This window comes from Xenopus laevis, chromosome 1S, assembly GCF_017654675.1.
Source record: "Xenopus laevis strain J_2021 chromosome 1S, Xenopus_laevis_v10.1, whole genome shotgun sequence".
NCBI classification, from domain to species: domain Eukaryota; kingdom Metazoa; phylum Chordata; class Amphibia; order Anura; family Pipidae; genus Xenopus; species Xenopus laevis.
The window spans coordinates 105,095,172-105,108,014 of NC_054372.1; the positions used below are offsets into that span (position 1 = coordinate 105,095,172).

At 42.3% G+C, this 12,843-nt stretch overlaps 1 protein-coding gene and 1 long non-coding RNA gene across 2 annotated transcripts; both read right to left on the reverse strand.

Moving 5' to 3' along the window:
* Nucleotides 1-995: 995 nt before the first annotated feature.
* On the reverse strand, nt 996-3,181 carry LOC121399417 (stress response protein NST1-like). Its single transcript, XM_041580069.1, has 6 exons — nt 3,153-3,181; nt 2,939-3,026; nt 2,790-2,843; nt 2,492-2,551; nt 2,110-2,180; nt 996-1,726 (listed from the first exon to the last, which is right to left on the reverse strand). The coding sequence occupies exons 2-6, from the start codon at nt 2,987-2,989 to the stop codon at nt 1,378-1,380; spliced, it is 585 nt and encodes a 194-aa protein (XP_041436003.1). The 5' UTR covers nt 2,990-3,026; nt 3,153-3,181; the 3' UTR covers nt 996-1,377.
* Nucleotides 3,182-3,316: 135 nt separating this feature from the next.
* On the reverse strand, nt 3,317-4,742 carry LOC121399418. The gene is made up of 3 exons (XR_005965004.1): nt 4,726-4,742; nt 4,033-4,074; nt 3,317-3,375 (listed from the first exon to the last, which is right to left on the reverse strand). It is a non-coding gene; the product is annotated as an uncharacterized LOC121399418 (long non-coding RNA).
* Between the last annotated feature and the right edge of the window lie 8,101 nt (nt 4,743-12,843).

Consider the following 12,843-nt stretch of genomic DNA (forward strand, 5'->3'; position numbering starts at 1 on the left):
TGGGGAAGTGGATGGAATTCCAATATTAAGAGGGCAATGGACTTGAATGGAAATGCTTACATTGTGGCCTATGGAGTAAAGCAATTTTGTAGTTCCTTTCAATCATTTGAGATCAACATGTGTCCCTATGTCTTTCATCCCCATCAATCTACATATTAAGCAAATAACCCTGCAGAGATATTAACCCCATTCCCTTCTTCAAATAAACCACTGTATCCGCACCACAACCAGTTTTACCCTTACGCTGCCATTTTGAGCAGCTCCCAGCAGTATTAATTGCCCCTCACACAACCGGTCAGTCATCTTTAGAAGAATGAGGCACAGGAGCCCCTTCCCTCAATATTCACCATAGGGATTAAAGAAAAACACAGAGACTTTTATATGGGGAAACCTGTCGGAGAGCACAGGATTTATTAAAATTAACAGCTAATTTATATTTGGGCATCCCTAACGACCAATGATCCAGAGGAAGGCGAAAAACCCTAGAGTACTATGGGAACCAATCTGCACTATAGGTAAAAATTCCTTCCTGACTCCTAGAAACGGCAGTCGGTTTTACACCCTGGATCATTTAGGATTTCTTTGGATTTAGGCCATGGTGTTGGGTCGGCGCAGCAGCAAGCAGCAGCAGGCGGCGAGTCTTTGGGTGGAATGCTGAAAAGATAGAGTGTTGACATTAGAATAAAGACATACTTGTTTCCTTATGATATTAAACGCTATAGGTCTTGCTTTAAGAACGCACTATTTGTTGGGCCTGTGGGGACTGTTTGGGTCTCTCTACACATGGAAGGCCTTGGCTTATTATGAATCTCAGTCTGAGCCTGCGCCATTTAATCTTTTATACGCTTCGATCACCTGGCGCCAGTCCATTATCCAGTAGCAACCCATTTCCAAAGGTGGATATCTAAGCCAGATGTCCAGCAGCCCTATAAGCGTTACCTACCTCCCCTGTTATTGGCCTACTATAGAATCGACACTTTATCTGCAGACTTATCTCTGTCAGCAACCTCTTTACAACCTAAAGGCAGCCAAACATTGGTCTATTGGGTGCCCTCAAGTAATCGGCCTGCGGGCTCAACAGACAGCATTGAAAATGCTCAGAACAGCAGGAAGTAAAGTGGAGCTGCATTGGACAACATGAGGCATCTCTAGATAATGGGTAATGGTCAGTAAATTGATACATTACCCAAACTCTCCGGAGCCTCTTCATGATGGCCTTCCTGAACTGTTTTCGGAGGGTCGGCCTCTCCACCACCAGAGAATCTTTCATGATCCCTTCTTCACCATCAGCTCCCTCCTCTTTCTCCTCCACTGCAGGAGATTGCTCCTCTGTCTTCTCCTCCATTCCAGGAGCTTGATGTTCTTCTGCAGAACCTCCTACTTCCGCTCCCTCTTCTTTCTCCTCCTCTTCAGGGACTTGCTGTTCTTCAGCGGGAGGAGCTGTGTCTTCATTTGTTGGACCATCCACTTCTTCCTTATCTTCAGCACCTTCTCCTTTCTCCTGAGAGGCAAGAGCTTCCTCTTCTGCTGCTCCAGGAGCTTCTTCTTCCTTTCTTCCTCTGCTGGAGCTTGCTCCTCCATCATCTTCTCCTCCACTGCAGGGTCTTCAGCTGGAGCTCCTTCCGCTTCCTCTTCCCTGTCTTCTGTATCAAGGGCTTCCTCATCTTCTGCTGCAGGGGCTCCATCCTCCTTTTCTTCAGCTGCAGGACTGTGTACTTGTTTCTTACTAGGTTTAAAGGGAAGAAAATGAAAAAAATGGGTCATTGTTGTAATTTGTTTCCAAAGTATTGCAACTACAATTCTGATCACTGGATGACTAAAATAGCCAGATAGCCTTGTACCTAAGAAATATCATTATACCTGCTACACACCTGTCCCTACTGTAACACATTGGGCAGTTACTGAGCTGAGTAAGTTCCATGCTAGACTTCACCCAGTGATACATGCTGAGATACATGCTATGGTTGTAGGGACCTAAAAAAGTTTAACAAGTTTCTGTGCTATCAGTATGGCCAAAAGCACCCGGAGGTACGAGAAAACATCTATTTTTTTTTGAATATGTTATGTGCCAGTAAGTGTAATTGAAAGTGTTAATTGCAAAATACATACCGAGCAGCTTTCTTTAGCTTCAGCTCCCTCAAGAACTCATGGTGAAGGTGGGTCAGATGTTGGTTGATAGTCTGTGAGCGCAGGGGAGGCACAAGGATAGGAGCAAAGGGGAAAGAAAGGAGACAATTAGGATTATGCCTGTATATGTGCTGCTAATAGTACCTTTATATGCTGAGGGCAGTGAGGGTGTGGGATTCCCTGCCGGCAGCTGATGTTGTGATATTGTAATTATGAGCATCAGCCTTTTCTCATCATAGGGAGAAAAAACCCCAAATAACCCCTTGTGCCGTTGTCCCGATTGCAATAGACCAATCAAAGTTCATTATCTAGCGGTTAAACACCCAAGAAAAGCATCAGGGACAGTGATCCCAGGTGAACTTACATTCTCCAGCCGCAAATACTCAAGCTGCTTCCTCCGGTTTCGCACTCGAGTTGGATGATCCTGTGGAAGAAGAGAGTCAATGTTAAGCGCTTCTTTGTACCAATGCCATTATTGTGGCCATGTGAACGCTTGTGATGAAACCATTTTTGTTTCTGGTGAAAATGGCACTTGGATGGGAGACTTTAGATGCCCCCAGGGGAGCAGGAGATACAATGAATAATAATGTTCTAGATTATTATAGAGACACACAGTGAATATTAACCTCTCCTATAATAATAATTATACTAGTGACACTTACAGGAGGCAGCTTGGCAGATTTCCTGAGGGCGGCATATTCCCTCTTGATCACTTCCTGTAACATAAAGAAAGAAGCAGCGTGAGATAAGAGCTGGCAATCTAATATCATTTGTTCCCTATTCATCTAAACATCTATTCTGCATTACATACCAGCGAGTGGAGCATTTTCCAGTAATGCATAACGTTCTCTTTGGCCCTCATCCTCGGGTCCACATCGCATGTTAGAAGGAAGTGCTTTCTGAAAAAGAAAGATATCACTGAATGTTAATAAAACATTTTCCAGCCGTATTGCCCCTTGCAGTTACCCCTGGGGCAATAGCAAATGATTCCCAACATGTAACAAGTCCATTTATGTTTTACTTACAGGATGATGTTCTCGCCGAATTCGACCCGATAGTGATGTTCTGCGGGAAAAAACACAATTCAGTTAAATACTGAGCTAAAGGGGGAAAGGAATTCACAAATAATAAAACAATGGCACAACCTTAGGAACTGATAAATAATAGAGGATTTTACCATAATAAGAAGGCGAGGGCCTCAAAATCCGTATATTCCGCCCTGAAGTCCTTCAGGACGGAGTACAGCGTCTGTAAGTAAAAAGAAAAAGCATTAGGGACAGAATACTAAGTGGCTCTGAGGAGAATAGAGACAGAAAGGGGTTTGGGTTTTTATGGGGCAAACATGCCAGGAATAAGGGCATTTTATTCTGAAAATTTAATAAACGTAGTGATTGGAGGCAGCTCCAACACATATCTAGATCTAGATCTATATCTATATAGTGAACAAACAAGCCGCACTCCAAGGACTTCATTTTGAAAAATAAAGGTGAAGTTTTATTTCAACGTTTTGGCTCCTTAACTGGGACCGTCTTCAGTAGAGTCTCCTGAAGACGGCCCCACTTAAGGAGCCGCAACGTTGAGAATAAAACTTCACCTTTATTTTCAAAATGAAGTCCTTGGAGTGTGGCTTGTTTGTTCACTGCATACTAATGTGTTGACCAGCACCCAGGCAGCTGTGGATTAAGAGTGCAATATATATATATATATATATATATATATATATATATATATATATGTGTGTGTCTGTGTGTGTATGTGTATGTATATGTGTGTGGTGTGGATAGATAGATAGATAGATAGATAGATAGAAGCAGACAGACAGCTGCTTAAGGAGAGCTTATATAGAAGAGTGAAAGGGAAACACCAGTTCAGATGAGAGAGGATTGTTTTACACTGAGGCATTACCAGAAGAGATGGATTTCTCTGCTTCTTGTCCATCGTGGAAACCTAGAGGGACAAATAGACATAATCAGCCAAAATGAAATCAAGAGTTGTTCCCCTTTTAATGAACTCTTCGTATGATGCAGAGAATGATATTCTAATACAATTTGCACTTGGTTTGCCTTTTTTATTATTTGTGGGTTTTGAGTTATTGAGCTTTTTCTTCAGCAGCTCTCCAGTTTGCAATTAAAGCTATCTGGTTGCTAGGGTCCAAATTACTCTAGCAACCATGTGCTGATTTGAAGAAAAGTAGCAATAACAATAAATGTGTAGCCTTACAGACCATTTGTTTTTTGATGGGGTCAATGACCCCCATTTGAAAGCTGGAAAGCGTCCGAAAGTATCAAACATTTAATGAAGACCAGTGGAAAAGTTGCTTAGAAGTAGCCATCCTAAAATATACTAAAATATACATTAAAGGTGAACCACCCATTTAATTATTTCCTTATCTATATTCTCCCATTTGTATGAAACATTGTTCCAGTCAATTGATTAAAGCCCATTATTAATGCTGTTGATGGATTGGCTTCTTATAAATACAATATACAGTAACCGTATGGGCTCATATGCACAAAGCCACGTGGGACCCCCCAAGTGAATTTATGACACTCTCTGACGTGAAATCATGTGCTGAATCAGTTGAATTTGCAAGATTACCTCTTAAAGAAGATTCTCCGATGGGGAAAAAATTAGGGGGCGGCACAAGGCCGGGCCACCCCAAGGGGGGGGGTCTCCCTAAGGAACCCCTGGCTCTCTTACACTGTTCAGATATAGATGTAATTATATGAACAATGGAGAAGCCAAAAAAAAAACTCCCAGGTGTTAATGGGCAGGTGTGAATCACCGAAGTTGCGGTCCAAAAATGCAGGAAAGGCACTGTAGCAATCTGTATAGAAAAGAGAATATAAAGGCAAGTTAAGGAATTTAATAATTTAATATTTCCTATTTAATACAGAGGAAAGCAGAAATGTATTTCCCCTAAAGTTTGAGCTTTGTATCAGTTCCAGCAGGTACTGAGCCTCGGTCTCTAGAATGCTGGAAGTTTTCTCACACAGTCAATTAGCAGACAGCCCTAAATAACTGCCAAAGTCTGTGTCTCCCAACCAGCACTAACATTAAAGGCTTCTCCCAAGCACATTTTAGGGGAAAAATCTCCAAATTCACTAAAATCAGGAGAGGAGCAACATCTGCTTGGGGGCGTGACCCAACCTTTTCCCCTCTTGTTTTTACTATAGTAAAGGTTATTTGGCAAAATATCTCTGAGGGAATATACACTTAACCAACCAACGGACTAAACCAACTGTCAAACCCTAGGCGTAAAGTCTCCTCTCTTCTATGGGACCTGCTGTATGTCCCCCACTCATCACCCCAACTGTCCCCATGGCACGTGCCTCTGCTTCCCACCCCTAGTTCCTTATGGTGTGCTACAGGGTCCCCAAAAGTTTCCTTCTGTAGATAATGTGAATATTTGCTGGCAGCCCTGCATAATGCCAAATCCACAAAAAGTCTGTGTCTCCCAACCAGCACTAAGATTAAAGGCATCTCCCAAGCACATTTTAGGGGAAAAATATCCAAATTCACTAAAATCAGGGAGAGGCACACCACCTGCTAGTCTGTGGGGGACATTGCCCAAATTCCCTCCTCTTTTTCCACTAAAATAAAGGTTTTTTGGCAAAAAAATCTCCCAGAGGGAAAGTACTCTTACCTCTCACCACAGGGCCAACCAACGGACTGAACCAACTGTCACACTCCCAGGTGGAAGTCACCTCTGTCCCCTGCTCTTAAAGGGGAAGTGTCCCCTGTTGATGAGTGAGGTTTATATGACATTTATTTCTAATTAGATGTGCAGCACATACACAGACTATTAAGTACACAGAGCATTGCTTTGTATGTGTGGCCTATTGAGTCAGTGCAGTTACTGCGCTGCCATATCTGTTGGATCCATTCATTCATCAGCCATGGTTCCAACTGGTAGAACCGGGGGGTCCTTGGCTTGTAGTGGGTCCCTTCTTTAGCCTAAATTAGTGGGTAGAGATGGTGGATCCTATTGTTCTTGGTATTTATGCTTATTGAGCATTTTGTGATTATTTGGAATATGTTCAGCCAATCTTGCGCAGGGATTGAGGTTAAAGTCTGTTTCCCAAGACTTAGTATAGTCCGGTAAATTGGGGTGTTTGTGTTCCAGCATGACGTTAGAGAGAGTCCGTGTCGGTGTATTTATAGAGCTATATGTTTCAAAGCTGGTTAGTGGTCTACACACAGCATTTCCTATTGATATAGATGTCATGTAATGTTTCAGCTGTCTGTACCTCCCCAACTCACCGCTTTTCTTTGGAAACATGGGAAATGGTCTTTTTCCATGCCTAGAAGGTGCCTCGATTGAAGATTCTGGAGCCCAAAAGCAGTTTTGTATCCCTTATGTTCAATCCCAAGTAGTCAGTGTTGTTTCTTATTGGGGTCAGTGGTGATGGATATGGAGCCAGTGAACAGTTTTTGTTTAGCTGGTGCCATATACTTAAAGGGGTTGTTTACCTTTCAAATTTTCAGTTTAATTGTTTTCAGATTGTGCCCCAGAAATAAACTTTTTTCAATTACTTTCCACATTATATGAAGAGCATATGTCAGATTAAAAGCCATCTACATGTTCTACTCTTCAGCTACCACCTAGCATCTGCAGTGGTCTCTGCAAATATTGGGGTCCTTGCAACACATTTGGGAAGGGAGTGTGGCTTTGGGATAGCAGCTATAGTAGGTAGAGATGGTGCCATCATTTTATGGGATCTCTCTGTACAGGCTATGAGCAAACATAGGGGCTGTTCCTGCTGAATTTTGCCAAGTACACTGGAATACCTTTAATAATTGAATAATCAGCCAGTTGATTGGGTCAGTTTCTTAGGTGGCTATCAGTCTGTCTCTGTTTCATTAGGATGAGGGCCTTTGCAGTATCAACTGGAAGGAACCATTTTCTGTACATGCTAGCAGACAGGGAGGAATCATTGTGACTGTGATTGAAGTGTCCGGGATATCTGTATCAGTAATTCCCTTGTAGTTGTCTAAGTCTAGGTGAGGAGAGAAAGTAGGATTGCCAAAGACTGGGATATGGAGAGCGGGTGCGTTAATCCACTTCCCAGTTTTAGAAAGGGTGTCCAGTATTTTTAAGTAGTTAAGGGGCAGCCCAACATGTCAGTCTGAGTAGTTTTCGGAATGCCTGCATTTTCATATGTGGTATAATGGAGCATCCTGAGGAGGAGGATAATTTTCATACATTTGTCTTTATCAGAGCACTTTCTTAATTGTGGTACAGGTATGGGATCTGTTATCTGGAAACCTGATATCCAGAAACCTCTGAATGACCGGAAGGCTGTTTCCCATAGACAAACAAGGGAAAATACTCACCACTAATTTTTTAAAACATTAAGCGGGGGGGGGGGAGGTGCAATGAGGTGACCACAAAATTCACATAGACACATAGAAGAAATCCTCTGCACTTAACCCATTATCAATCTATTAAGGACATTGAAACATTATGTGCCTTAAGCTACTAAAAATGCCTTACCCTTTAAACAAAACAGGGGTTGTTTTTTTATTCATTAATCATTCAATTGCTTCATTATACAATTTACAAAGGGACTAAAGTAAAACTCTTATATGGACATTCATTAAGAATCATAGTTGCGCTGGCGTCCGCTTTGCCACGCTTCGCTGCACTTCGCCAGGCGTATTTTCGCCAGCGCTCCGCAAATTCACTAAAATCCGAAGTTGCGCTCAGGGGTAGCGTAAGGTTGCGCTTGCGTTCATTCGCCAAGCAAAGCGAAGTTACGCTAGCGATGGTTAATTGGCATACGGCGCCAAATTGAAGTTACAATGGAGGTATATGTAGCAGAACTACACTGGGAAACCTTCAAAACAGCAAATAAAATTTTTATTTTGCCCTACACATGTGCCCACTGTATAGTTAAGTTGCCATGAGTTAGGAAATGTAGGGGGGAAGGAGGGGAGGCCCAAAAAAAATTTCCATCGTTTTCAGCCTATCGCCCATAATAAAGAAAAAAAACGCCAGGGTTTTTGGGACTTAGAAAATTTTTTAACTTTTTTTGAAGCAATCCCTATCTACTCTATTGCGCTTCGCCTGGTCTGAGGTGGTGAAGGAAGTCTAGCGTAAAAGGTAGCGTTCAGAACAATGCGCGTGTTAGTGAATTTGCGTAGTTACGTCCATTGGCGCAAATTCGCCAGGCGTAAGGGTGCGAATTAACACTAGCGAAGTTACGTCCGTTAGTGAATCTGCGAAGTAACGAAAATGCCCAACGCTGGCGAATTCACGCTAGCGTTCGGTGCTTAGTGAATTTGCCCCTTAAACTGCAGGCTGAGTGATACAGGGAACTCAGAGGATCACTCATGTATTATGAGAGAGAATGTACCCCCTACTGTAAATGATAAGGATATTAGATGTCCCTGAGGGGTTATTGGACTATATAAAGGCACAAGGCTGCAGGCTGAGTTGTAAAAGTTTTTCTGAATATTTCTCATGTTTTATATACAGGTATCCGGAAACCCAATATCCAGAAAGCTCCAAATTACGGAATGGCTGTCTCCCATAGACTCCATTTTATCCAAATAATCCAAATTTTAAAAAATGATTTCCTTTTTCTCTCTAATAATAAAACCGTAGCTTGTACTTGATCCCAACTAAGATATAATTAATCCTTATTGGAAGCAAAACCAGCCTATTGGGTTTATTTCATGTTTAAATGAGTTTGTAGTAAACCCGAGCATTCTGGATAACAGGTCCCATACCTGTACTATCCCTGCTGTAAATTGTAGTGATATTAAAACTCACTGAGGGGTTCTGTGACCATATAAAGAGGGAGTCCTCAACCTTTTTTACCCACAAGCCACATTCAAATGTAGAAGAATCAGCGAGCAACAAAAACATAAAAATTGTTCCAGGGGTGCAAAACAAGGGCTGTGGGTGGCTATTTGGTAGCCTTTATGTGCACTGTCAGCCCACAGAAGCTTCTATTTGGCAGTACACCTAGTTTTTATGCAACTTAAACTTGCTTCCAAGCTAAGATTTCAAAAATTCGTACCTGCATTGAGAACACTGGGAGCAACATCCAAGGGATTGGTGAGCCACATTTTGCTCACGAGCCACTGGTTGGGGACCACTGATATAAAGGCACAGGGCTACAGACTGAGCTGTACAGGAAACCCTGAGTGTCGCTCATGTATTATTAGGGATAATGTACCCCCTACTTTATATAAGAATAGCAGATGTCACTCAGGGGTTCTGTGACCATATAAAGGTACAAAGCTGCAGGAAGCTGCTGAAATTATAAGGATTTTAGAAATCTCTTAGGGGTTCTGTTACCATTTCAAGGCACAAGGTTGCAGAATGAGTTAGTCAGGTGACTATCACTCATGTACTATTAAGGATACTGTACCCCCTACTGTAAATTGTAAGGATGTTAGAAGACATTGAGGCATTATGAGACCATATAAAGGCAGAAGGCTGCATGCTGTGTTATACAGGAGAATAGAACTAATGTATTATAACGGATACTGTACCCCCTAGTTTGTAACGTTATTGAGGGTTTTCTTTTCTTTTTTTTTTTTTGTATAATGATTTTTATTGTTTTCCAAAAAGGAGATGGGGGGGTGGGATACAGAAGGGAAAAGGAGGGGGAGTGGAGAAAGTGAGCAGGGGGGAAACAACAAAATGAACGAAAAGCATCACGACTCAGGCATCGTTTTTAAACAAAGCATTACACAAAGGCAATACAGCAAGAATTACAGTCCCCTCAAGGTTATACGGGTAGAAGGGATATAGCATGTTAACAACGTGTAGTAATGCTCAGAGTACAGATTGAAGAAACCCCTAATAACGATCTGTGTTATGTGAGTTTTGGAGTTCAGAAGTTGTCTATATTCCGCAGAGTCCCTGTATAAATACCATAGATTGGGGAGAGAGGGGGGATTAAAGTAGCATGGGAGGAAAGGGGCTCAGATGGGGCATCTACATGCAGGCTGCATGAACTACACACACTGCTACTATACACACACTACTATACACAACTTATTGTAGTTCATCAAAGGCCCCAGTAACCGGCAGGTTGCACATCCCAGACACACAAACTGGACTGCTTCCTTCAGACCCCAAGGACACAGCCCGAGAGGCGACCCCAGCAGCCTGGGACTGATGGCCATCATGCTGTGTAGTTAGGGAGGAGTGTGAGGAAGGAGAGCAGATAGAGCCGAACAGGCTGATGAGATTTCATGTAGTGCCAAGTAGATTTACCCTATACAGTCCCCGAAACAAGGGCTACCAGGGGCAGAAGACCCCACAACACACCCAGAGAAGAAGGAGGCGCCAGTGAGCATAGAGACCCACCCCCCATAGGAGGCGCAATATAGGAAGCTAGTGGCGGTGCTAGCCCATATACACTATGCGATGTGTATGCTGAGGGCAGGGGTGCCACCTTTTCTGGAAAAAAATACTGGCCTTCCTATATATTTATGTTTTTTCCCTATTAATAACATTGGGATCAACCATAATTTTTACCAGCCAGGCCAGTAAAATACCGGCCAGGTGGCAACCCTACCTGCCGATGACATCACAAAAGGAGCGTGGAGGGAGCGCGCCTATAAAACTGGAAGCCGGTAATGTAAGGTTGTGACCCACAAATGGTATGCTGAGGTAGGCCAAGACCCATGGGTCCCACGGGTATCAGCCCAACCTACCTACAAAAGGTCCTGAAAACCACCTACCATTCATGCCTGTGATGGGGATTCTGTCTCAGTTTCTTGTCCTCACAGAACATCAGTCAGCATGCTCTCTGCTTTTTTATGGATGGAGGATTCCCAGTCAGAACCTTTGTCCATCCGTGTTTGGAGGTTCAGAAGAGAACATAATCTGTAGCTCTCCCAACACGCTTCAGGTACCACCAGCTAAGTTTTTACAGTATAACACATTGTTTGCATTAGGTTTATATATAGCAGTGCCTGGGGTACGCTCTGCTCTTGTTCTATTTCTCCTCTAACCTGCGTGTCTGAATGACCAACTACTAAATTAGGCAGAATTTATACATTTGTCAGTCCATATAACCCTGCTATGGACATTTACTTTTATATTTATTTCTATAATGTGACTTGGCGTGTGGGTCTTACATGGTGTCCATGTCACTTTAAAGGAGTAATTTACCGACATCCTCCTTTTGCCATACAAAGCACCGGTGCCTATTAGCCTCTCCCTGAAAACCGGCATTACTGTATGAAAGGATATGCTGGAGAAGGCACATAGGCATAACTTCTCTCACCTCCATAACTTGCACACCATTCAGACTTACAAGTGAGGGAGCACCAGTGTGTGAAGTGTGCAAGGCAGGCCTGAACTGGCAATCTGTAGGTTCTGGAAAATGCTAGAGGGGCTGATGTAAGATGTCATAGACAATCACTGGGATGGTGGACAACTGTGTGTGTACCAATAATACCAGGGCCTATTTTGACTCCCACTCCAGACCGGGTGCCCTGCATGGCTGGCAATCAACCCCAAACACAACTGCAACTACTGAATAGGTGTGATTTTCCTCCCTTTAGTACTGTAGCACTTCCATCCATGGTCATGGTCAAAGGAAACCTTGTGTCTCACACCTTCCTTGTGTACTTAGCAGTTAAGTCTAATATCAATATGCTCCCTGTGTCTCAGTCCATAACTAGGTTTTTATTACATCATCCTTGTTTCAATCTCCTCAGAGTGTTTTCCTCAAACAACCTTAAGGAAAGTCTCCAAGAGATGTCACCGCAGGCATAACCGTGTTTTCCAGGCGTGTAGAAATACCTCTTACATGTGCGTGAGAACAAGTGAGCAGATGTTGCTGGTTGTGGTCCCTGCAATGCTAAAACCAATGAAGATGGCAAGTACAATCTAGATCTTAGACCAAAATTTACAGAATACTCCCTCTGTCATTTCCAGTAGGATACACACAATATAACAACCACTTATTCATCTTGAAGACAACATGTTCCCCCCAAATTGTATTTGTGCGATAGTTAAAACAGGTGGCTGTACATGGTCTCCAAAAACACTGAAGGAGAAATGCAAAAAGGTATCATTGCCTAGAATGTACATTTGCTACATAAATTCCCTTTGCATGTGTGCTATGGGACAAAACAAGTGCACACATGTGGAAAAAGGGCAAAGTCATAAACTTTGTTTTTATTCTCATGTGCTTTTTTCAGATGCATGAATTTACTGCTGAGTACTATATTAGCAAATCACTATCTAGCGCAAGAGAAACAAACCCTTGTTCCTCTCAAGCACCTCATGTCTTACCTGTGTCAGAGCCCAACACATCTTCTGCTACTGTTGATAAATCGGTCATGATAGGGGGACAAGGCAAAGGCCCCATAGGCTGGAAATGTTACTTTGATCTTTGACAACTGTAAAGTCTAAAATGCAGTATCACTTTAATTGGTTTGGTCACCAAACTACACATTTTCTTGGATACACCTCAGCTGCTCTTCTCACAAAATGAATTTTTTTTTAACATTTCTTTTATTGAGTAAACAAAAGCAGTTTTACACCTTGAATAAAGTAACATTTGTATATTATGCTGGTTTTGTTTGTACATAGTCTGTAGCACAGTTTACATGTATTTTATTGTAACTAAATGAACATAATAAAATAAAATTATAATCAAAATAACACGGTGTCCTCTTTCTTCCCCATATCCTGATCTAGGAGAACAGCTAAGTAAGACATGTTAAAATGAATTATAA